We start from the raw sequence: 26,902 nt of genomic DNA, 5'->3' as shown, positions 1-26,902 counted from the left end.
CTAGAACTCCCAGAGGGCCGGGTGGCGCCGGCTGGGACGGACACATCCGACCCGACTCCAGTGCCCTCCCCGCCCCAGCCGCGCCGAGGGGCGGGGCCCAGCCGGCCGCCAGGAAATGCCCAGGAGTCTGTGTCACCTGCCCCCGACGACTTGTTGGTTCCCTGGAGCGCTGCCTTCTAGCTCAGGACGCCCCCTGAGAACTGAGGACGGTCTCGCTTATCTGCTCCCCCGGCGCGGCCCGGGGAGCTGCTGAGACACTCCCGGGACCGCTCGCCCCTCTAATCCACAGCCATGAGCAAGCTGGGCAAGTTCTTTAAGGGGGGAGGCTCTTCTAAAAGCCGGGCCGCTCCCAGCCCCCAGGAGGCCCTGGCCCGACTTCGGGAGACGGAGGAGATGCTGAGCAAGAAACAAGAGTACCTGGAAAATCGAATCCAGAGGGAACTCACCCTGGCCAAGAAGCACGGCACGCAGAATAAGCGAGGTAGGCTTGGGGTCTGGCCGCAGGAGTGAGTTCTCACCCACAAGCCTCCAGCTCTTTCCTTGGGGGCAATCAGGCTCACAGCACCTGTTCCCCAGGAGGCCGGGTTTACTCCCACAGCCTTTCTAGGAACTGGTATTGACCCCCAGGGCCAAAACTCTCAAGTCAGCTGAGCAAGGCACAATCCTGGAGGGCAAAATGTTAGGGAATTCCAAAGAAGACCAACAACAAAAAAAGCTCCGAATTAACGTAAAAAAAAACCCCAAACCAAACCAAACCAACAAAAAAGATGATGAACAAAATATCAAAATTTCAAATAAAGACAGAATTGGTATTACTGTTTTTTTTTTTTCTTTTTACTTCTGGCTCTTACGACGTTCTACAAGGCACTTTTTAACTTTCTTTAAAAAAAAGTGATATTTTGTTCATCGTGAATTTTGTTGCATTAATTTTGAATTATAAAAGCATTGCATTAAAATATTATTTATCTTGATTACTGACTTTTTTTGCACCCCCCCTTACATTTTCCTCCTGTCTAACTCTACCCTAGTCCAGCCCTGCTGACCTCAAATATCAAGTTTTCTGTTATGTGTTTATGTATATTGAATCACACATTTTAACTTGAATGGAAATCTTCTGTAAAATATATTCTAGTATGTTCTGGTTTGCCTTAATTCTAAGCCGTTGAAGGGTTTAGTTGGCTGTTCTGCAGTTGAGATATTATTTAAAAAAAAACACTAAACTAAATATTATATTTCCTATCACTGGTTTTTACCACACAAAGGACTTTGAACCAGTAATAATTCTTGGTGCTCCTGTCGCACCTTGAACCCTTTGTTATTTTCCAGAGTTAATTGGTTTCTTCAGTGTACTGCTCTCTTTATAGAGAATAGACGTAAACAATACAGTGACACATAAAAACCCAGGGAGAGGTTAAAGTAATTTGGTCTTATAACACCAGAAATAAAAGTGGTTTTGCAATGGCGGACTCAGAAATAGAAGCGGCAGTCCAGGACTCTGCCCACCACCTAACCCTGAACTTGCATCCACAAGTCAGACTTCTTTAGTAGGAACAAAGCTCTGGTAAGATTTACTTAGCCCTAAATGATGCTGCCATTGTTTAATGCAGGAAAGGAATAATGCCTTCTTGAGTTGGCCTTGAAAACCCTGCTGCTTCCCATAAAAATATGCCTGATACATTTGTGTCCACTTACTACCAACAAAAAAGGCCAAGTTTCATTTTTCTTTGCTGCTGCTGTGCTACGATAGTCTAGCCTGTTTTAGAGTTAAATGTTGGTTTCTATTTTTACTGTTTGTCCGAAAATATTTTGGGAATCTATTTAGTGGCAATTTCTAAAGAGATACCATGCTATTATGGCCTGCTAAAAAGTCATGGCCAGTTCTGTTTCTCTGTTCATTCTCTTCTGTTTGATATGCACTCTGAAATTTGCATAATGTCTGTCAAGGGTTGTCTGTCATTCTTTTGTGTCTGTATATCCCTTTACAGTGGTGGCTCAGTAAATACTGGCTTAAAAAATCTTAAAAATTGAACATCTGCTTCTAGGAAATGGTAAAAATATAGATTTGTTTTCAGAAGACTAAAATGTAAGGTAATATGCATTTTATTTTTTTCAGAAATATTCTCCAATGGGTAATGCACTAAAGTATACTACAAATTGGCTTTATAAAGACCCTCTCCCAACATTAAAGACAACATTAATTAAGAGCATCAGTCTAACTTCCTTAAATCAGAGAAGTAACAGATGCATGTATCATGTGCAAATAACCATTTGGGGTTAAAGAAGCCACTTATTTTTTATCGTTTATCCTTGGGTATTAGCCAGGCCGGGTTCTACAGTGGTTCTGGGAGAAGGAAGCTAGTTAGCATGAATTCATCTGTGCTCTAAACTATGGAAAGAATTCAATCACAGGCCCATATATTAGAAACCTTGTCAATATCAGCATTTTCCAAATAAATCAGATAACTTCATGTACAGATAGTTTCTGTTTTCCATTAGCTACCAAGAAATACTTTCACATACACAGTGTAATCAGACCTAATATAGTTAATACCAAATGGGCCTTGTGTTACACAAGACTGTATATTGTGCTATAAGGGCTGTAATTTATGATCTGAATGACACAATGTATGTGCAGTTAAAATTTTACTTCTAGACATGGTTGGTCAGCTAGCATGCTGCCAAGAATAATAGGTTGAATGGTCAGCTAGCACTGTATCAGAAAGAGCCACACTCCTGGTCATTACAAAGTCTTTAGTGGTCTATTTCTTTACAACAACAGAAGCTTTGACAACATTCTGAATGTAAAAAATGGGACCTTGGCTAAAATAGTTTAGAGACACCTCCTGGCCTCCCATGCCCAACAGGCCTAAGAATCCACAAAGTGTATAATGAACTTAACATTAGAAGGGTAGTGAGGCTTGATCTCAGATGCGCACCAAGTCCAGTTCTTGGTTCGGGTGTATTTCTGACAGAGGGCACTTCCCACAGGACTCAGCACCCCATAGGGGACATTGTTGCCTTGAGTGAGCTTTTCATATGGGGTGTATCAGAGCCCCTGAAAGGACGAGTCAGGACTCATTGAGCTAATGGAACAAGCTAACAAACTGTTTTTGCTTGCCAGTGTATGTTTGGTTATACAGAATTTAGTCTGAAACTTGCTCTCATTGTATCTCATACCAAGTTGTGCAGGCATAACTAATTCTTCTCACCTCAAACTTCTTCAGTAGTTACCGTAATCTACTAAAAAGAACCTGACTGTGCGCTATCAAATTGGTTTTGCAACACCTATGATATTCAAGGCCCTGCTAATCTAAAAGATTAACACTTGGAGCAAGATTTATAGTTTGGTTAAAAATTTCGGAGGTCAGTGAGGGTGGAGATGGGGTAACTGGGTGATGGGCATTAAAGGGGGCACTTGATGGAATGAGCGCTGGGTATTATATGCAACTGATGAATCACTACATTCTACCTCTGAAACTAATTAAAAATTTTTTTTCTAATAGCTGTATTAGAAAAATAAAAAAGAAAAAAAAATTGGAGGTTCTTTAAATGCAGTTTATGTAGATTACCCCCTGCTTTATAACCGGCCATCTGTTTTGTGGAAAAGTAAACTTTTTACAAACCACTTGATTTTTTTCTCTTGAGCGCTGTCATCAAGAGCAGTTTTCTTTTCTTTCTTTCTTTCTTTTTTTTTTTTTAAGATTTTATTTATTTATTTGACAGAGAGAGATCACAAGTCAAGTCGGCAGAGAGGCAGGCAGAGAGAGAGGAAGGGAAGCACTCTCCTGCTGAGCAGAGAGCCCAATGCTGGGATCATGACCTGAGCTTCTGAAGGCAGAGGCTTCAACCCACTGAGCCACCCAGGTACGCCCAAGAGCAGTTTTCAATCCTGGCTGTATATTAAGTCACCCTGTTGCCGGGTCCTAGTCCCATAGATTCTGATATAAATGATAGGAGTGAGGCTCAGGCACCAGTATATTTTAAAAGGTGCCCCAGAGGGTGACTGGGTGGCTCAGTCTGCCTTTGGCTCAGGAATCTAGTCCTGCATTGCACTGGGCTCCCTGCTCAGAGGGGAGCCTCCTTCTCCCTCTACCTTCCCTCCACACCCCTCCCCTGCTCATGATCTTGCACTCTCACTCTCTTTCTCTCAAATAAATAAAATGTTGAAAAACTAAATAAAAATAATATCACTAGGAGATGGCCATAGGTTACCTTTTGTTTAAATACAATGTTCTGATCCAGGTTTTACACACTTGATAGGAAGTAATTTAGTGTTGTAGTCAGGAGCTTCGGCTTCAAAGCAGACAGACCTGGGATTGATTCCTAGCCTTGCCCTGTGGCTTAGACATTATGTGGCTTCAGACTGCTTACTAGGCCCATCTAATTCTCAATTCCTTCATCTGCACAATTGTGAGGATAAGACTGATCCTCAGAGTTGTCTGGATTAATGACATAAATGTATGCATTTAATGTATAAAACTCTTAATTCAGAGCTCCAAAAATATCGGCCATTGTAATAACAGTATTTTCTTTTTCAGCTAAAATTGGCTTCCTACTAAATTCCATTTACTGGTTCAAATTTTGTTTTCTGGAATAACAGAATAAATCTACTCCACCTGTCATGTGAAGACCTTTCACATATTTGAGGACAACAGTCATTTCTTTGTGTCTCCTGTTCTGTGACTTCGATTCCATCAGTCACCTCTCAATTACCGCTTACTGTGCTGAGGTTGGCTTCCCAGGGCCTGGTCTAGGGGGAGGTGAGAGACCCCTAACACGTACTTGTGTGACCCCGAGAATGATTGTCCCCTTAAATTTACATCCTAGATGTCTCTGCTACTTACTTGTCTTAGGCTGAGCAGGAACATCAAATATGTAATTACGTGGAGAGGGATGGATCCAGAATGGGTTACCCATAGGCCTTAGACTATGGGAAGTGGGCTGAGAGAGAGGAAAGGGTGAGACTAAGAAGGAGTGAATTTGGCCACTAACCCTCTTCAGGATCATTACACGTGATTCTGGTGAAACCTAGCAGCTGAAACCCTCCCACCTCAGGTATCTGATGAATGAGACCCTAAGGCAGAGTCTTCTTTTGGAGTAAGCCAGCTCTCACTCTGAAGCCTGGGATTTTTATTTATTAATTTATTTATTTTTGTGGGGAGTTGGTGGCGGAAGGCTGAATTTGCTTTCAGAGTCAGACTTGGTCTTCCTTGGAATTGAGGGTGTGACCATGATCCCATTGATTTAGCCTGGACTCTTTTTTTTTTTTTTTTAAGATTTTATTTATTTATTTGAGAGAGAGACAGTGAGAGAGAACATGAGCAAGGAGAAGGTCAGAGAGAGAAGCAGACTCCCTGTGGAGCTGGGACCCTGATGCGGGACTCGATCCCGGGACTCCGGGATCATGACCTGAGCAGAAGGCAGTCGTCCAACCAACTGAGCCACCCAGGCATCCTTAGCCTGGACTCTTAAGTTTGCTTTTTACTGTAGTCATCACAGAGCTGAATTCTGCAGTCTCAGACACCGGGGACAAGAAGGATTTCTGTTTAAAAAGAATCACATCTGTGTCAGTTGTGTGTCAACTTTGCACCAAAGTAGTGAGGGCACAGCCTGTGTGGCTCAGGTAATATGAGACTGATGCAGAAGGCTCTGGCGGATGGGAGCTCCCTTGGGAGATATCACTACCTGGTGACCTCGTTTCTTAAGAGAGGTTCTCAGAGAGGGCCCTCAGATCACCTGCATCTGAATTCCTTGAGGGTATTTGTTATAATGTACACTCACAGAGACCCCCTCAAAATTCTAACATAGTGGGTTGAATGTAGGGCCCAGAAATCTGAACTTGGAACTGATAACACAGTGATTCTGACACCCACTACAGCTTGGGAAGCTGAAGAGGCATTTAGTATTCAATGAGCAGCTAAGCTGGTGACCTCTACCCCCTGCTGTTTTCTTCCCTCCCCATGCCTATTGCTGCTTCCTTCCTCCTACCATCCCTCAGGGACAAAGATGAGCACTATCTATCCACCTTCCTTCCGTTTCCTGCTGAAGACACATTTCTGGAGCTCCTGACAGATCCTCTGTAACCGGCCCGAATCAGTTTTCCTGAAGGACGTTCACATGGTACTGAGACTCTGTAGTTCTCCAGTATTCAGATTACAAGCAAGCGTCATCATAGAGGGTTTGCTTGCCTCCGATTATCTGATTTTTAAATAGATTTTATTTATTTGAGACAGAAAGAGAGTGCGTGTGTGTGTGTGAGAGAGAGAGAGAGAGAGAGCACAAGCAGGGGGAGGGGGACTCCCTATGAGCAGGGAGCCTGGATGGGTCCGGATCCAGGGACTCTGGGATCATGACCTGAGCCAAAGGCAAACACTGAACCAACTGAGCCACAAGTGCCCCTGATTATCTGATTATTTTTTTACCATACTCTGTGTATTCTGGAGCCAGAGAAAAGAAAGAGTTGTGGTGTTTTTTTGTTTTTGATTGTTGTTCTTAAAGATTTTATTTATTTGTCAGAGAGAGAGAGAGAGCACAAGCAGGGGCAGGGGCATGCAGAGAGAGAAGCAGGATCCCTACGAGGAGACTGATGTAGAACTCCATCCCAGGACCCTGGGATCATGATCTGAGCCAAAGGCAGATGCTTGACTGACTGAGCCACCCAGGCATCCTGAAAACAAAGAGTTTTATTCCTGGGGCATTAAAAACCCACATGTGAGTCAGGTCTTATTCTCCAGTCAACTGTTCTTCTCTCTTCTGGAAAACATAGATTATGGAAATGTGACACTTTCTCAGTTTTTACCCCCAACCTCAGGCGCTCCCCCGGGGCTTTCACCCCATGACTGGGGAAACCTAAAACATCTGAGTGGCCCCTGGGAGCCTATTCACTTAAGTTGTTGTATTAAAACTTCTCGCATTCCTACTACCTCCCTTCGCTCACTTAGGTATCGACCAGCAGAATGCCCTGGGCTTATTATCTCTTTTGTTCTATTAATATTTCCTCAGTTTGCCTGTGCTTTTTCTGATGAGAATCAGTTGCTTTTTCCCCAGTGGAGTTGGAAAGAGTGAAAAATCCCAGCCAGATTTACCCTCTCCCCATTTAAATCAGTATGTGAAGCTTATGTTCAGTATTTTACATTTCTGTTAAATATCATCTTCTTTTCAATTAAATCTTAAAATTCTAATTTTATTGCCTTATGTGTGTGCTATTTCTTTTTGTTGAACCACTCACAAATTTGATCAACAGCTTTTTTTTTTCTTTCTGTCCAAGTCTTTTGTTAAAATAATATTGAATAAGGCAGAACCCAAGGACAGAGCCTCATGGCATGCTTCAAGACTTTATTCCAGGATAACCTCTACATTATAGTAACAATATTTCATCTTGGATTCAAGTAAGACATGATTACCAATTTGACAGATCAGCACTCCATGAGTTCTGTTATCTGTCTCACTATCCATCTCAGGAAGATACTTGATCTGCATTTCTAGCCCATATCATCTTATTTCTCATTCCCTTTCCCCTAACAATGCTTCAGTATACCTTGTGGATTATATTCGTGAAACCAAACTATATTTATACACCTCTGCTTCACAAATGCTGATTTATGAACTGAGAGTGTATGAGCTTCACCAGATTCACCTGCAGAGCTTTTTAAAATGACATACCCGGAGATTCTATTTCAAGAAAACTTCAGGAATGTGATACTCAGGCCTTTCTGGTTGATTTTGATGTGCATAGAAGGCTAGTGGCAGTTTATGGTTCTTTTTTTTTTTTTTTTTCCCCTTCCTTGAGTCGGCATCTCAAAACCCCAAGAAAACAGGCCAGTGAGATTATTTTGATATTTTTCATCTTTGTGAGCTCATATTGGCTTCTAGTTATCTTTGTCTTCTTTCCTAATTTCTCAGAAACCAGAGCGTAGGGAGTTTGTGCTCTAGAAGTATACTTCCAAGTGTCTGGCACAGATTCTTACAGTTTGCTGATGTGCTGTAGCTACTTCTAGAAGGGTAGTTGGTACCGTTTGTTGTGTTATATAACTACATTGAGTTTTTCTTTTCCTCCATGAATTTGGGGCAGCATTGTACATTCTGGAACTGTCATTATTATTGCTCTTCATTTAAGTTTCACAAAGCTGGATAGTGGAGCTTTTCACAAAATACTTACATTGTACAAAGCATATAATTTCTTTGGTATATGCTATTTTGCAGTGAATTGAATTAGACACAAAAAGGTAGAAAATTTATTATTAACACCATGATTATGCCAAAGTCATATGATTTATACAGTTCTGAGAAACTATAGCAGAGATTATTGTAAGCTTGCCCTCAGCTGTAGTTAGAATTACTTGTGTGTTTCTCAGTATTTAGAACTGCTAATTTCAGGTTAGATTTCGTTTTCAAGAAAATGGAACAAGTGCAGGATTGTGTAATCAATGAGAGGTAAGGCAAGTTCTAATACCGAGTTTTTAAGTTTATAGTGCTTGGCTTTGGCAATCAGGTTTGGAAAGGGCAAGCGTGATTTATTTTGGGATCCATTTTTTTGTAATATGCTTAAGTACATTGTGACTATTTTTACTTTTTAAAAAAAGAATTATTTATTTATTTTGAGAGAGAGAGAGAGCGAGCGAACACGCACACACATAGCATGGGGAGGGACAGAGGGAGAGACTCTCAAGCTGACTCCCCGCTGAGCACAGAGCCTGACACAGGCTCTATCCTGTGACACTGAGACCATGACCCGAGCTGAAATTAAGAGGCTGATGCTCGGGGCGCCTGGGTGGCTCAGTCATTAAGTGTCTGCCTTCGGCTCAGGTCATGATTCCAGGGTCCTGGGATCAAGCCCCGCATCGGGCTCCCTGCTCAGCAGAGGGCCTGCTTCTCCCTCTGCCTGCTGCTCCCCCTACTTGTGTGTGTGCTCTCTCTCTCTCTCTCTTTCTCACTATCAAACAAATAAATAAAATGTTTAAAAAAAAAAAAAAAGAGGCTGATTCTCAACCAACTGAGCAACCCAGGCACCTCTCTATTTGTACTTTTAAGGGACCAAATATTATAGGTACTTAAAATATATTTTTAAAAATTCAATTCTCAATCTTTTGCCTTAGGAAACTATAACCAGAACTTTTAATACATGCTGGTAATTTTAGTTTCTCCTACCCCCCCCTTTTTTTTTTTGAGTATCATTTGCTAGAATTCAACAAACACACAATTGGCTTAATAAAGTTTGCAGAAGGGCACCTGGGTGGCTCAGTGGGTTAAGCCGCTGCCTTCGGCTCAGGTCATGATCGCAGGGTCCTGGGATCGAGTCCCTCGTCGGGCTCTCTGCTCAGCAGGGAGCCTGCTTCCTCCTCTCTCTCTCTCTGCCTGCCTGTCTGCCTACTTGTGATCTCTCTCTGTCAAATAAATAAATAAAATCTTTAAAAAAAAAAAATAAAGTTTGCAGAAGGAGAAGAGGCCAAAAAAAAAAAAAAAAAACAAGAGTCTGGAACAAATGAAAAGCAACTAGTAATCTACTTCCTGACTAACTGACTTCCCTACAATAGAGATCTTGCTTTCTTACCTCAGACAGGTGGTTCTAATTGCTTATTGGAATTGCTTATTGGAAATATTTGGGATTTAGTCCAAAGTTTTTGCTTTAAAGCAGTGAGAGCTCCTAAATCCAGGCCCATCAGTCTTTAAGCCCACTGCTAAGCCCTTCTCCCAGATATCTCTGACGTGTGGGTATTTCCAGTGAGAGGATGGGGGCTAGCCAAAGCCTACTGTGACCTGCTCTGGGCAACCTCTATCAACTCTTCCTTAATCTAGTCACCTAGTGACTTAAATACCAAGGCTGTGATTGCTACCCTCAAAACAAAATCACCCCCCAAAAGCAAGCAAACAAGAATGGTGATTTTAAAATAACAGGAAAGTAGAAGCTGATTATTCTCTGTTAAGAGTTGGGAATATTTGCAGTAGAAGTTAATGTGTTTAAAAATAACATTTAATGTCAATCATCCAGCTAAATAAAATAAAGTGCATACTTTTACAATTGGCTCACATGTAAATTTAGAGGAATAAAATCCTGCAACCAAATATTCGACAGACACGTTTGACATTTTATTCTGTATTTAAATATCAATTTCTGGTGAATCTTTTTGGTTCTTTCACATAGTATTATATGCTGCATATCCATAATGGGTATGTCTTATTTGCTTTAGCAATAATAACACTGTTCAATGGGCATTTCTCAGCAAACAGTGCAAATTCCATGACTGATTCTTGCCATATATTTAGTACATGTAACTGAAAGCCAATATAACCTTGGAGTTTGAACAAAGATACTAACCTAACTCAAAACTTAAACTTCGTTAACTGCAGCAAGAAAAAAATATTATAATTATGTTAAACCAATTTATACATATTTTAAAGATCACGCATATACGAGCCTTTGGTTTTTCTTTCTGTGAGCAATATGAAAAATTTTATTTATATAAACTATCTTCATTTGTGGAGTGTTGTTCAGCCACTTAAATTGCAAAGTTGAAGAATAGTGTAGTTCATCACCAATAGCAACATAATCCTATTCTTAAAGAATTTCAAATAGATATAGTGAACTCAAGGGTAGGAGCTATATTTTCTAGATTTGTTGATCATATGATGTCAAGGCAATTATCATAGAATCATAGATGGTGAAGCCTGAAGGGCACTGTAGAGACAATAGTTTGTTGGTCCTCAGGAGCACCTGTAAGCCACAGACGCAGTAGTAGGAAATATTGATGCATCGAATGAACAAGGAATACTTCATACAAATAGAAAATAGAACTATGTTACACATGCAGACACGCACATATATACACATTTATACATACACACATATTCATACATATATATATGCACATGCATAAATACAGATACATATACACGTGTATAGATGTACACAAGCAATATAGAATTACATTTATAGGTACGCATGTCTACCCTCTACAATTAAGCATAATTGCTATTTCTGACATTCTATTTAATATTTGCTGGTCTGGTATTCATACTGTTTTCCCTACATTTTAGGCAGCAGCAGGACCATAGAGGTTACCAATGTGTGTGAGGTTACTAATAATACCAGTAGCAAGTAAAAAACTCATCCAATCTGTTCTGTGTTTTGCCTGGTCAAACATTTAGTTGGGGTTTTACAAAGAATATCAAGTACATTTTAATGACTGCATTGGTATATTGTTCCAAATAGCAGGTTAATTTGACTTTCCTGGCAGTGGACCTCAGAAGCAATTATAAGAAATAAGAATTTCAGTGGATATATAAAATGAAGTCTTATGCAAGCATTCTTCTTTTTTTGACAGCTCAAGGCTGATAGCACTTCTTGGTCATGACTTTTCACTCTCAGATTTAATAATCTCTTGCGTGATATCCTGGCAGTAAGAACTACTTCATCTCCAAAAGTAACTGTGAGCTTTCTAGGAAAAAAAAAAAAAAAAAAAGAGTAACGTCATTTCTGTTGGAAAGTACCTTTAACTTCCTTTGTCCATTTCCTTTCTTTCTGGAGATGGGAGAAAGTGCTAATTATCTTCTTTCTAATCTTTCCTACTTCATAGTATTAATCAGTCACTCGTTCTCTTTCTTTTCCCCAGATTTCGGTCCAACATTCTGCTTCCAAATGTCCTTTTCCTCAGAATATCTCTTACTTTCTCCAATCTCCTTCCTTTTCACTGTTTTCTCCGGCACCTGCTGTGCCATTGTATAATCCACCACATCATTGTCATGTTCTAATCTTTTAGCTTGCTCTTTACCCTTTTTATGACATTTAATATTGGTGAGACCTCTGAAAATATGTATTTAATATTGGTGAGACCTCTGAAAATATGTATTTAATATTGGTGAGACCTCTGAAAATATGGAGGTTACTTATAAGATCCAGCTGGTGTGGCAAGCTGGTGTGATTTGCTCTGTTTTGGGGTGGATGGTTTCTGGCTTCTCATATATCTCAATGAGAAAATTCACATTGTCGTCCAGCAGGAGATTTGCGTCAGGGAGAGCATTGAGGGGCTAGGAGGACTCCGTCCTGTGACACCTGTTATCATTCATGCTCTCTCCTGAGCTGTGCGTTTGCTGTTTGTGTCTACGTGTAGACTCTCACCCTGGCTTCGCCCCTCTGTGGCGCCCCTTACCCTCCAGAGCTTGTCCGTTCCCTCTGTGCACACACCTACTTCCTGCGTGGCGTGTTATTCTCCCTCTGTGTCTCCTCTACTACTGAAATGTAACTTACACGTGTTAGTATCTGCAGTCACAGTTTCTGGAAGATCGTGCATGCTTACTAAATGCTTGTTTCATGATGAATAAATGGTTGAACATTTCTCTTCGTATTTGACCCTCTGCGATTATAGCCTTATTTCTTCGTCCCTGCGGTACCCAGCATAGTGGTGGTTGCATGGTAGGTCTTCAGCATATACTCCTGGAGTGGTTGAAATGAATGGATGAGAGTATTTTTTTAAACTGAAGAAGGCTAGGGGAATTCATGATGGAGGGTCCTGGTCAAATGAACCTTCAGTTTTCTAGTATTCTGCCAGTTGTTTTCAGTCTAACCTGCGACTTTGAACAGAAGCATTTTGTTTTCGTTCTGTTTGCAGAAAGCTTACCATGAATGATGCCTATTCAGATGGTGTTTTTTAAGAACTAAAACAAGGTGCCATAAATAGAAGGTATTCTTTAATTGATGAGGTAATTTGTATGTGAGTAAGAACAGGGCTCACCTTTAAGGTTCTCAAATAAAACAACATGATTATGGCACTTCCCAGTTAAAAGCAAGAGATGACACGGCCGATTATGTGTGACATATGTCTCTTAAGCACTCTCTGGTAGTTCTCTTCTAGGCCTCATCTTTCAGGTCTTCTCTAAAGATCATCCATTCCTGGTAGAGAGAAGAGCTATCATAGAGCAGTTTCATATTTCACACACAGGTTTGTCTATCGTCACTGGTATGATGGTTTCTGAAAGGTTCTTCTTTTTTTGGCAACTAATGGATTAACAATACACACATGTATACACTCTTTAAAAAAAAAAAAAAAGATTTTATTTATTTATTTGACCCACAGAAAGAGATCACAAGTAGGCAGAGAGGCAGACTGGGGTGGGGGTGGGGGGGGAAGCAGGCCCCCTGCTGACCAGAGAGCCCGATGCAGGACTTGATCCCAGGACCCTGAGATCATGACCTGAGCCGAAGTCAGAGGTTTAACCCCCTGAGCCACCCAGGTGCCCACACATGTATACACTCTTAAACGAGTGAAAAACAGACTGACCTTTAAAACCAAGATGGCCTATATGTTATACGAGCAATGAAACTGTAACTTTTTTTCTGCCATTATTAGTTATTTTTCATTGATGACTCCTCCTCTGGCCACGTAGTAGTGAAGTAAAGTTGTGTAAGGCTGGTGGAATTTTGGTTCAAGTGAGTAATTCTTAAGTTTCAGCGTCATTCCTCACCCAGCAGTCATACAGACCGTTGTTCCATGACTCCATTGCTGAAGGAACGTCACTGTGAAGCCAAGAGACAAAACCCCTGGCTGTTTCTCCACCACAAAAGAATACAGTAGATTCCTTTATTTTAGAAAGAATGCTGTCCAGGTCGCACCTGCTGCTTAAAAGCACATACAGGAGTTTGAAGATTGAATTGCACCTCCTACGCGGGTTAAATTACATGGCTCTGAAAACATCCTTCTTTGCCAAATCAGGAACACTGCTAAATTTGCAGTATTTGTTCCTTGTCTTTGAAAATAGGCAGCTATTTCTTTCCCAAATTGTTTATTAGAAAAAAATCAAAGCCTGTCTGACTCCTGGTGGGCCTGAGGCATCATTGTTTCATGTGAGAACCAGGTCATGAGTCTCTTCACGTGTATTTCTTGGCTCTTTGGAGCATCAGGCTCTTGTCTCAGTGTTTGGAAGAAATATACCAGACCAGGCAGAAGGAACAGGAAGTATCTGGTGTCCTAGGGCCAGGCCCAGATACACAGGAATCACTGGGTTTGTTCACACAAGGTGATCTGAAACATGGAAGTCAGATTTTAAATTTGGAGGACTTTGCATGCGAATCCAGATGCTTCTGGTAGATCAGGCTTAATGCTTGGCTGGTTGCCAGAGTTCCTGCTTCTTCCTGTTGACCCCCTTATCCTGGGGCCAGGGTCCACTGCCATTTATTATCACTCTTATGCTATTTTTATTACATATTATATATTATTATATTTATATTAAATAATAAATATTATGCTATTTATTATTAGTAATATTCCTCTCTCAGTAGACTAATATTCTCTCTCACAGGTGAGAAAACAAAGAAGGCCTTTCTCCCTAACCTCTCTCTGCTTCACTTACCTTTCATTACCTGCCTGGCTCCTTCTGGTGTAGGCCAATCCGTAATTTGTGGTACGGGAATTAACATGTAAGTTGAGATTCCCAACTCTTAATGAATTTTCAAATTTATCCCATATAATTTGAGGGGCAGAAACCATGTTAACATAGGCATTTAAAACTGTGATCAAACCAGAACGCATTATTATCAACAACAGACATTTGCAAGGTTGTGGTATACCATGTGGCTCCCACCATACAGTTCGGACAACCCTGCAAGGGAAATAATGATGGTGATTGTGACGATCCCTAATAGTTAGTAATCACTCATTATGTGTCAGGCATGGCACTAAATACTTTACATATTTTATTTCAATTAATCCTTAACCACAGAATGAGTTATATCCTCGTTTTCCACTAAGCAACCTATGTAAAGTCACTCAGCTATGAATAGATGGAGCGTAGGTTTGGAAGTAGGCAACTTGACTCCTGAGTACAGTGGTCTGTTGTCGTATTATTGTTGTTGCTATTATTATTATTATCCAAGTAGGGAAGGTCACTTCAAAGTTAAGGTTACACTCCAAGGTTATTATGGACAGTTATTAATTGGTAAGGGTAGGATTAAAATGTAACTCTGAAGTCTCATCCTTTATATCAAGTTGCATTTTTTTGATTTTTAGAAAGTGAGCTAAAATTATTTCTTACCAGGAAACATGGTATATTTTTAAATAGAGAAATCTAAAGTTTTTCTAAAAGAAAGAAAAAAGAAAATGCTTTGGGGTCAATGAATACCAGTTAGGTTCCAAATAAGTATAGACGCTGAACCCGCCTAACAGGATAGGGAGGAGACACACTTGGAACACTCCACTTCTGGGTATGTTGGGTGGAGATATGTACTTGAAGTTTAGCTTCCTAATATTTTCTAATGGTTTCTAGTATTATGTTCCTGTTATGGTGAGTTACAGCAAAAAAGCCAGTAACTTGTTGCTCATTGGCCTCAGAAATAAGATACACAATTACATTAATTAATAAATGTTAGGTAATTGCTATTTTAAATAATAATATCTAATTGCTTAAGTGTCGACCTTGCATGGGGACTGTATAAGGTATTTGACATAAGTTATCTCTAATTCTTAAAACAATCACCCAGCCTTGTGGGCATTATATCCCCATTTCCAGAACATCACACTGAGGCTCAAAGAAGGGAAGTGACTTACCCAAGAGTACACATCTATTAAGTCATGGGAGAAGAATCACACTTTGGCCTTGAAGGCCATACTTTTCCTATTATACCACACTGTCATTATACTATGTTAACAAAATTATCAGATTTATTTATTTAATATTCCTTCATTTCATCTTCTGTAAAGTAGATCAGTAATAATATCTACTCTTGGAGTTTTTGTGAGCGTTAATGACCATTCACATAAAGCACTTAGCGCCAGTTTAGCATATAACAGATGCTCAATGTTAATTTTTGTTATGTATTTTATTGGCCTTGTGCCAGGACCTGAGTCAGGTACTGGGGAAATAGGAGACTAGAATACTACATCTTTCTTCCAAGGGCTTATAAGTAGTATAGGGGAGATGGGGTAGAAAAGTTTTACCAGTAATTATAATCCAGTGTGATAAATGCAGCAAGATATATGGATCCACAGGCAGGGTATTAGCATGGAGGGTCAATTGCATTCTTCGCATGCTGGGGAGAAAACCCCTGCACAGCTCTGGTCATTAATGTGATGAGAGCCTCTCTACAGGGCGATATTGTATGATATCACAGAAGGGCCTTTATGAAGAAAAATTTTTAAAAATTGTTTTGGTTCTTTCCTAAAGGACAGGTTAAGCAAATAAAAACCCCTTTCTAAATAAAGTGTCAGTGCTATTCAGCGGGGAGTTAAATTATGATTTTGTACCTGGAGAGGGAGCCAAGTGGAACCTGAGAACCCCGGACTTCCACAGTGTGCAGGGTGGGGAAGACAGTTACCACTCACCACTCACTCACCACTTCTGTGGAGAAGGAGAACAATGCTCCACACCTAAAATAAAGGCGTTCTTTGTCAAGCCTTTCTACTTGCTCCCTCCCATGGAGTACCACACCCACTTCTTCAGAGCTTTGGGCAGCCTTGGTCTTTCAAGAGACCTCATGGGAAAACACTCTTTAAGTAACTACAAGAAGCCCAGCTACTTATACTAATTATTCTAGTCTTTCATTGATAGATATGAACTTCTAACACAGACTCAAAAGAATTTAGATGAAAGCTAATTGCAAGAAAAGGTTAAGATAAGCAATGCAAACAGCCAAACCCAAGAGAAGAGAGATAATGTAGGAAATAAAAAAACGTTAAAAACAAGACTTGTGTTAGTATCTTCAGGGAGTATATATTATAATAATAGTATATGCAGGCTATTGAACCATAAGGCGAGAATGGACTGCCATAAAAATGAACAGCTAGAAGAAGAAATTCTTAGAAATTAAAAAATATAATTAAAAATAAATGAGTGGGCAAAAAGTAAAATAAATGTAGTTGAAGACTACTTAGTAATTCAGAATATAAAGTTAAGGAATTATCCTAGAAGATAGAATAAAAAGAGAAAGAAATTAATAGATTGGAGGATAGCACCAAGGAACCCAACATCCATCATATAAGAGTTTCAAAACAGAGAATGGTTTGGACAAGGGTACAATTCACATTATAATACAAAAATAAATAGGGACTTCAGAAGAAAGTAGGCAGGGGCACCTGGTTGGCTCAGTCGGTTAAGTGTTGCCTTTGGCTTAGGTCATGAACCCAGGGTGCTGAGATTGAGCCCCTTGTTGGGCTCCCTGTTCAGCAAGAAGTCTGCTTCTCCCTCTCTCCCTGTTCATGTTCTCTCTCTCTCTCAAATAAATAAAATCTTAAAAAAGAAGAAGAAGAAGAAAGTAGGCAGAAATAATGGAGGGGAAAGAAGTAATAAAAAACATAAAAGATACAGTTTCTCCAAACTGAAGGAAGACTTAATTCTTCAGGAAAAATAAAACAAACAAACAAAAAACCCTTCACTAATTATTTAGTTGGGAAAAGCAAAAAGTAAAAGACACACACCTAGTCCTGTGCTGGTGAGACTTCATAACTCTAACATAAAAAAGAAAACTGTAAACATTCCCAAAGAGGAAATAAGCTAACAGATTTTCTACAAAGGGATAAAAATAATATTATTATCAAACTTTTGGAATATTGATTACCCAATGACAATGAAATAGTCAAATCTTTGAAATATATCGAACCTAGAATTCTGTAAATAAAAGTTCAAACTATTATTCAAATTTGAAACAAAATGACATTTTTAGACCTCTAGGTATTTAGAGAATCTATATCTATGCACCTTTTATGAAAAAAAATTAAGATTTATTTCGGTAAAGGAAAAATAATCCATGAAGTAATGATGTACGATACAAGAATCAATAGTAAGAAAATAAGCCAGCCACTATAGTTTAGTGTAAATTGTTGAAATTGTGTCTGCCAAACTTAATGCAATTGTTAAGAAAAGTTTCCTTAAAAATTGAAAGGATAGTAAAAACAACTAGTAATCATCTAGAACTAATAAAATTTTAGATTCTTTCTTTTTTTTTTTTTAAAGATTTTATTTATTTATTTGACAGAGAGAAATTACAAGGACACTGAGAGGCAGGCAGAGAGAGAGAGAAGGAAGCAGGCTCCCTGCTGAGCAGAGAGCCCGATGCGGGACTCGATCCCAGGAACCTGAGATCATGACCCGAGCCGAAGGCAGTGGCTTAACCCACTGAGCCACCCAGGCGCCCCAATTATTTCAATCAACTGTATAAAGTCTAACTGAGAAAGGAATCTTATTTGGGAACAATAAATTATAATTAATTTTTAATTAATTTTAATTAATTTTCAACATGGATAGAAAACTCAATTGTATATGTCTTTTTAAAATATAAGAGTATTCTTTGGAGAATAAATTTAGTATATATAATTCCCCAACAAATTATAGAGGGGAAAATGAACAAAGAAAATTTGATCAATATACATAAAGATAAGACAGCAGAAGTAAACAAAAAATATAATAGAAAACACAAAAAGATGATAATAAAAAGACAATTTGAGAGAACATATCAGTCATTACAATAAATAAACATGAGTTAAAATCTTATATTAAAAGATAAAGACTATTTGAATCTGTTGAAAACAGTCACACAAACTACCTATTCAAGTATATGCTATTTGTAAAAGGTGCAATAGAGCAAATGGAAAATAATTTTGAAATAGAGGTCCCCATAAAATTATAACAGACAAATTGTAACAAAAAGAAAACTGAAACATTAATATAAAACAAAATGCAATGTAAGGCAAAGAGGATGAAATGGGACAGAGAGTGATATTTCATATTGATAACCAGTAAAATCTGACAAGAAAGTAATCCAAATTACTTTATTACTTTATTTATTTTATTAGAATAAGCAATCCAAATCTCTTGGAATTATAAGAATAAATCGATCAAAATAGAGTTTGAAGAGAGCCTTCTTTCAGAAATCTGTGTTGCAGTAACTTACATGCTTTACTCTGAAACCGTAAAGCTATTTGAGTTTTTTTGTCAGGTCCATTTAATTATCTTTATATTAACATTCTTCTGCTCTTTTCCTGCACTGTCCTTAAATACCCTATCAAAACTCATATTTTAAGGTCTTTTTTTTTTTGCAGGGGTGTAAGAGTCAAAAGGACTCCATTAATTTTGTGATTTTCAAATGAAGCAGGTAAAGTTTTTTTTTGCTAAAGAGCTAATGGGAGTGTATTTGGATATTTCGCTGAAAGCAACACTTTTCTCTTACCAGCATGTCATCTAATCCTTGAGTATGACTTTAATGATATTGATTTTATGGATGCTCATGGTTAGATGTAACCTTGCTAACCATCTCATAATCATTTTAGACCAAGACATGAAACTCATCATCCTAGGTTTTGGTTCCAGCTGCCACTCACTGTCTACCTTCAAGAAAGTCACATAACTTCTCTGGATCTCAATTAACCTTTCTCTGAATTAAAGAAGTTGGGCTAGAATAGTTACTAAGATTTCTTTCTTCCTCTAAAGTTTTATTTTTTTACTGCATGATTTTTACTCATATTTTTATCTATTCTTTTTCTAAAATTCTATATTGACAAAAATACTTCTGAGAAATATTTTATGAATATGAAAAATGACTTTTCATCCTCTTACCAGATCTTTGGAAGAAAAGAACAGCAAAACATTTGAGGGAGTGGTAGTTGGTGCAGGTGATTGAAGGGACAAATGTTAGTTTCTCAGCTTTCTTTGGCACCCTCATTGTCCATAGGGATAAAAAATGCTGAGTCTATGGTTGGTGTGGAGCAAATGTCTCTTGAGTAAGAAGCTTGGGCTTTCTCCTTATAAATGTGGCTTCTCCCTTATTTAGCTGCATTGCAGGCACTAAAGAGAAAGAAGAGGTTTGAGAAGCAGCTCACTCAGATTGATGGCACACTTTCCACCATTGAGTTCCAGAGAGAAGCCCTGGAAAACTCTCACACCAACACCGAGGTGTTAAGAAACATGGGCTTTGCGGCAAAAGCGATGAAAGCAGTTCATGAAAACATGTGAGTGACTTTGGTCTCCCTCCAAGTCATAAATTCCCTCAGTGTTGAGAAGAGCCTTTGGAACTCTATGATGATTTTGGTAGGAAGGGAGTTAGTTATTCATTTGAGGATTTTTGATAAGTTGGAATGGAATGCCCCCTCAAAGAAGGATTAGAAGTTAGAATTGGGAAGAAAGAAAGAAAAAAAAGACCATGAGAAAATGAAGACATTCATTTTGCCCTTAGGTTTCCCAGTTGTCTCAATATTGTCAGATACTCCAACTATAAATGCTTTTACACTATAGGTTTTTTGGTTTTTGCTTTTTTAGAGGATTTTATTTCTTTATTTCAAAGAGAGAGGGACAGAGAGCAGAAGCAGGGGGAGAGGCAGAGGGAGAGGGACAAACAGACTCCCCACTGAGCAGGAGCCTGACGAAACAGGGCTCAATCTCAAGACCCTGAGATCACTACCGAAGCTGAAGTCAGACTTTTAACCGACTGAGCCACCCAGGTGCTCCTCACACTGTAGTTTTTAAAAGACCTAAATGTTGGCACCTGTGAATGTTAGAATGATCAAATAATGGTTGCCAAACGTTGGTTATCAAACCTTTTGGAAAACCACAAAAGAACACAGATGCCCAGGTTCCTTGAAGCAGGGTAGGGATTGGGCCTTTAGTTTTTGATCACCAAGTTCCCCAAGTGATTCTAATACTAACAGGTGTTTGTGAAACATTGACCTGGAAGAATAACTATGAGCATGGATTTAAGGTCAGATTTTTCTAAGTTACAATCCCAGTTTCATTACCAGCTATCCTTGAAGCAAATTACTTTGCCTTTCCCTGATTCAATTTCCTTAGCTATAAATTGGAGATAATAATAATTCTTACCTCATGTAGTCATTGTAAAAGTCAATGAGATACCAGATACAATGCACTTAGTTTCTGGCACAAAGTAAGTTCAGTATCAATATTCATCATGGTAGTGGGGCTGGGGATAATTTGCTGTACATCTACACTAGGAAATCCATGCCTAGGACCTGATCCTTTCTTGCGATTGGATATGATGGTGAAGTCTGGGTCAAAAATGCATAAGAACAATGAGTGGCTGAGGGATCTAGAGAAGTGTCCATGGATGGGAAGAGTTGGGTGGGGGGAGGCTGGGGCGAGGGAAGACTTCTTTGCTGACATTTTCTTGCCTTGATGATTCCTTGACAATCAGCTGTCATTTTGACAGCTTCAGAAAGATCATTAAAGTCGATATCACAAAGTCCTCTCTCACTGCTGTCAGCGGTGTGCTAATTGTGTCACAGAATCACAGCCTTTCTCTCCAGGTAGTTGAGCAGCTGCATTCCCCTGAATTCCTTTTGAGAAAAATTCAACCTCAGGCCCAGACTTTACTCCTTTTCATAAATAAGTTCCTTGTATATTTGTTATAAATATAATAATTGGAAATAAGGGGTGATAGGAGAATGCTAAAAGAAAACTTTTTATGTAAAAAAAACAAACAAACCTTGGGAAACTTACAAAATATTTATTCCCCTGGGAGTCACAATTTCAGGGTTTAGGTTGCTTAATAATAAGGAAAATTGTCACTTCTCTGGTATCCTATCAGTTTACCCTAGTTTCAGAGTTGGAGGAGTGATTCAGAGATGGGGTGGTAGAGAAGCAGTCCAGATCCTGGCCTTAGGCAGGTGGTTAGGTCTGGAGGGGGAGAGGGTGGTGATCAGGTACTAGGAACTGTCATCAGAACAGCTGTCCATCATGGGCCTGTGGCGACCTGGGTTTCTGTGCCCAAGTTGCTGACTCTTCTGAGGGCTTCCCAGGCCTCACCCTTTTCTCATTAGTGTTCTCCCCCCTGGCATCAGCAGCTACGGGAAAGCCCTCAGGAAGTCAGATCTCAGAGCCATGAGGCATTCTAGAAAAATCTTTTGTTCCAGAGTTCAGCTTCTCTAAAAGACTGCTATCAGGTAGTGGCTGCTGAGAGTTGCCATAGCTTATCTTAGTCATAGTGGTCCTTGGTGGTCCATGGCACCATTTCCTGCTGACTTAATATAGAGCAGCATATATTATTAAATTCTACATATGCCCTACCTACCAGACAAAATTTCAAAATGCATCTACAAATATTGTTGTTTTAGTCTCTAGTGACTCCCAAAGGTAATAAATATCTATCAAATTTTAAAATATATGTGCATATGCAGGATTGTTAAATTTCTTGCAGTGCAAGTTATTTTTAAAGTTGATAAATTTTATCACCCGAAATTTTTGTTATTCTACTGAAATAACTAAGAGTTTACATTAAATTAACTCCTTTCCCATATGGAATTATATCTAAATTTATAATTTTGAAGTAAACTTCTGAAATATTTCTTCTTTTTTTTTAACTTCTGAAATATTTCAACAACATATTATCTCCCAGGGATCTGAACAAAATAGATGATCTGATGCAAGAGATTACAGAGCAACAAGATATTGCCCAAGAAATCTCAGAAGCCTTTTCTCAGCGGGTCGGATTTGGTGATGACTTTGATGAGGTAGGTAACAATGTAAAGAACGGAGGATTGTGGTTGCTGGAAAGGATAGCTTCCTCCCATATAGAGCAGGTGGGGTTTCTTAAATATTTTCTTAAATATCATTAAAGAATAAGTGGTATTTGTTAGTGATGTATTTCTCTTAAGGAGGAAATGGAAGTGCTGGCAACCCTGATTTAAAAGAAAGATTAATATGGTTTAGCAAACTACCCCCTAATTAAGTTTTCAGCTATTAAGGAAAGGCAGCATGTGATTATGTAGAGTTAGTGACTTTTAATGGCTGAAACCTAAACAGCCCCTTTACAAGGAATCAAGTGCTCACACATATGGGCAAAACAAAGCAGTTTGTGTCACTCTGCAAGGAACAGACTATATCACGCTCTGCAGTTGTTAAATTAGAGGTTAGTCTGCCTCTGTTTATTACTCAGGCTATGAAACAAAATAAATGTAGAGTGGCATTATTAACACACACATTCCATTTAGATTAATCAGTCCAATAATAGAGACTCTAATTATAATGGTGGTGTCTGCACTGTGAATTTCAGTTGTTCTACTCAAAGCACATATATAAGTAGGACTAGTATATGTTTCGAAATGTTTCCAATTCTCTGATTAGTATGGGAAAGAATCTGACTTTCTACATCTGCCTGGTATTAAAAATGATGTATCTGTGAAGTAAGAGGTGGTTGCATAGAAACCTGGAAAGTGAGAATTGAGTGTCAACAACTTTTAAAAAGGGTGTAGATGGTCACATGTGGAACTTAAAAAACAAAGCAAACAAACCAACAGGAAAAAAAAAAAAAAATAGAGACAAAAACCCCAGGCTCTTAAATATAGAGAAGTAAGGGGTGGTCGCCCCAGGGGCATGTGGATGAGGGGAGGGTGAACAGGTGAAGGGGATTAAGAGTGCGTTTATCGTGAGGAGCTCTGAGGGGCACATACAGTTGTTGAGTCACTGTTAATGTTAATTATACTGGAATTAAAATAGAAAACCCTATCTCCTCCTCCCCCACAAAATGGTGTAGACCAGGGGTTAGAAAATTTGGCGTTGAGGCCAAATCCTTCCCATGGTCTTTCTGTATGATGCCTGAGTTACGGATGTTACATGTTTAAAGGACTGGAGAAAATAAGAGCAATGATGATAGAAACAAAGAACGCTGTGCAACAGCAAGCCTAAACACCGCTATCTGACCCTTTACAGAAAATGTGGCCTAGCCCTGGTTAGGCTAATAAGCATCTAATGAGTGCATTACGTATGATGTGGTGAAAGGGGGTCTGGGCTCGAGGACATCTGGGTTCTGCCATTAGTTCCTTTGTGTAAGTCTTTTCACTTTTCTGACCCTTAGTTTTCTCATCTGTAAAAGAAAAATTACTGGTTTGCTACATTATCTCTGAAGTTTCTTAAATTCTAAAATTATTTTTTCAGGGAACAAGTGTTCGATACTCAAGGTCTATAATCGATGGGGGAGATGATTATTCTGTCATATTTGCTAAAGCAAATATCAATATCTTCTTGGTGCTGTTGAAACTAGCAGATGCTATTGGCAGTTCTGGGCACCCATTCAGTGTAGGCTGGCGTGGGCCGCCATTACCGTATCGTCTATATTTGTTCCCATTTATTTTGTGAGCAGAAGTAGGCATCGCAATATTCATCCTGCAGCATGTTATTCATTTTGTCTGTGGAAAACTGAAAGCACACAAGTACACCGGCCATACTATTTCAATCGCCCTGATGACATACACGTTCATGATTTATTTCCTTTGCATGAGGTAGACTTAACAGTGGTCAGATAGTCGTTAAGCTTGCTGCACATCTGATATAAATTGACTTGATCCAATGTTGTGGTTGGCTTAAGTATCTCCTGTCATGGCCCAGAGTATTGTTACTCTTACTTTAATATAAGATAATGATTTGTTTATTACCTTTCTCCCACAATCGATAATGAGTTCCTGAAGTGTAGAGACTGTTGATTTAACTTTGCATCCCCAACACTGAGTTCAATACCTAACCATGAGTGAGATCTCAATAAATTTGTTCAATGATGAATGAATGAATAAACAAAGAATCTCCTTGGTCAAATGTAAGAGTGCCTTAGGTCATTTCCAATAGCGACAGTCTTAGAATTCTAATAACAACAAATTTAGTGTTGACTCCCAACCACTCTCAGAGTGCGGAGGGAAGGGCTTGGACTCTGAGTAGTCATGGAGCCAGTTAGATCTGAACCACCATAGTTTTCTGACATCTGACATACCTTATCTGACATAAGGTGACTTATGCCTTTAAAGTCTCAAACTGGTCTTGCCTCTCTAAGGTCCTCAGGGCAGAGAATAGTTTAGGATGAAACCAGACTCTCTGAGACTACAGCTGAAAGAAGGAAGTACAATGAACCTACCTTGAGTCTAAGTTTTCTAAACCTAGACACACAGAATAATTTATACTGGCTTTGGTAAGTTAACAGAGAAACCATAGTATTTTTGATTCTTTTTACTTTCTGTACATTATGGTTTTGCTATACCGGTTGCTTTATCTTCAAAAGCTGAGGTGAAAATATTTATTTGCTCCAATTAAAGTTTTACAGATTCTTAATTTGTTACAGTAGAAAAGAAAAGATACATTGGAAAATGACAGGCAAGGTGTAAATTTCCTAGAAACTGAGGTTATATATTCAGCTAGCACAAATTACTTGAATAACTGTTTACTGAAGTATTATAAGATTAACTGCAACAAATTTGCACAACCCAAAATATTCATTTTTTAATCATTGCTCAGTGTTGCAAAAAAAGACTTAGTCTTAAAATAAATATTCCATTTCACTGGGTTCTCACATCAATTGGGTAGCAGATGTTCTTATTATTGTGTTTGAGGAAACCCACTTCCTGAAACGTTAACTCTGTAATTTTCTTTCTCCTATGTTCAGGATGAGTTGATGGCGGAACTTGAAGAATTGGAGCAGGAAGAATTAAATAAGAAGATGACAAATATCCGACTTCCAAATGTGCCTTCTTCCTCCCTCCCAGCACAGCCAGAGAGGATGCCAGGGAGAATGTCAGCCACGTCCTCCACTGCACACAGATCCCGAGCAGGTCTGCTGCCCACCTCAGCTGCCTGTGGTCAGATAGTTCCCTGAAATAGTTAGCCAGGTTGATCCCTTTTAGCACTTATTTTTTGTTTCATAGATACACACCTTTTTTTTTTTTTTGATACATACCTTTTAATACCCATATGCAAACCCGTTTTTTGTGCTGCAGTTGTGAATATCACCAATTGCTAATTTTTATCCATTTTATGTTCCAGCATCATCCAGGAGGGCAGAAGACGAGGATGATGATATCAAACAATTGGCAGCTTGGGCAACTTAAACTAAAATGGAATTCGTGGACACCTGAATTAATGAGCTGTACATAAGACATAAAAAATGTTTTTGCCTTGTTCAGAAGTTAACAAAGGCCCTGTTTTATATTCACACTGGATCAGTAATTGTCTTTTAAGCCTTATAAATAAAAGTTACAAAGAATCATGTGTAGACATCCAATCAGAGATGGAAAACAACTTCCCGCTAGCATCTTGGAGGGTCTCCCCATGCTGATGGGAGGGGGCATTCTATCTTGTTACATGCTACTGTATTTCCAGTCCCGACACATACTACGTGCTCTGTGTACATTTGTTGAAAGAAAATGGATTCCTGTTAACATACAAAACATGTAACAGTTTATATGCCATATAAAAGTGATGTGTTGATAGCTAGAGAAAATTACTTTCTTTTCTAAGGGAATGCAAGTTTGCTGTGTGCATCTGTTAGGACATATCTATCCCATGGTAAATGTACATACACCATGTGTCTTGTAGGAGAGACTTCATTTAGGGAAGTCTTGTGTGAGTCTCTATATAAGTAGTTTCATTTGAGTTTTGCAGTTTAAAATCTAAAAGGAGCTTTAATTGACATTTATTATGGCAATTAAGCCTGGAATAGGGCAATGGATGCACTTCCCAAAATGTCTGAAAGTGCTAACAGCTTACACTGCTGAGCAAGGATCTCCTGGGTATAATTTAGCCACTTAGGAAGCCATGTTAACACTCCCAGGCCATTATGATGCCGTTATGGCTTCCACGTGCTCAATGTGTGAAGGTTCATTCTTTTCTATTCTGTGCTCTCTTGTACATTTATTTACCCTTTACATCATAGTCTTTGTAAATACATAGAAATGGAGGCAATTAAAAGTATATGATGAATCAAATTTGGGTCATAATTATTTTCAAATGAAAATAAATGACAAAATTATGTATTGCTCATATGTCATGGACCACAGAGTGACAGATGTCCTTATATAAGATGTTCTAGTGTTCCCTACTTTTGCTAGGCTACATAGTGGAATGGAAAGAACACAAGAGCTGGAGGTGAGAGTCCTGGATTCCAGCCTCTGCTCTGCTGCTAATGCCGTATGATCAGCCATGTCATGAATTCTGA

At 39.0% G+C, this 26,902-nt stretch overlaps 1 protein-coding gene across 1 annotated transcript; it reads left to right on the top strand.

Annotated features, from left to right (window-relative positions):
* Positions 1-87: 87 nt before the first annotated feature.
* CHMP4C (charged multivesicular body protein 4C) lies at positions 88-26,672 on the top strand. The gene is made up of 5 exons (XM_082719430.1): positions 88-481; positions 19,751-19,928; positions 22,325-22,439; positions 25,355-25,520; positions 25,732-26,672. Exons 1-5 carry the CDS (start codon positions 292-294, stop codon positions 25,794-25,796), a joined length of 714 nt encoding a protein of 237 aa, XP_082575556.1. The 5' UTR covers positions 88-291; the 3' UTR covers positions 25,797-26,672.
* The last annotated feature ends 230 nt before the right edge of the window (positions 26,673-26,902 follow it).

This window comes from Mustela nivalis, assembly GCF_964662115.1.
Source record: "Mustela nivalis genome assembly, chromosome: 2".
NCBI lineage: Eukaryota > Metazoa > Chordata > Mammalia > Carnivora > Mustelidae > Mustela > Mustela nivalis.
The sequence above is the reverse complement of the archived record's forward strand: the minus strand, read 5'-3'. Positions and strand labels throughout refer to the sequence as shown.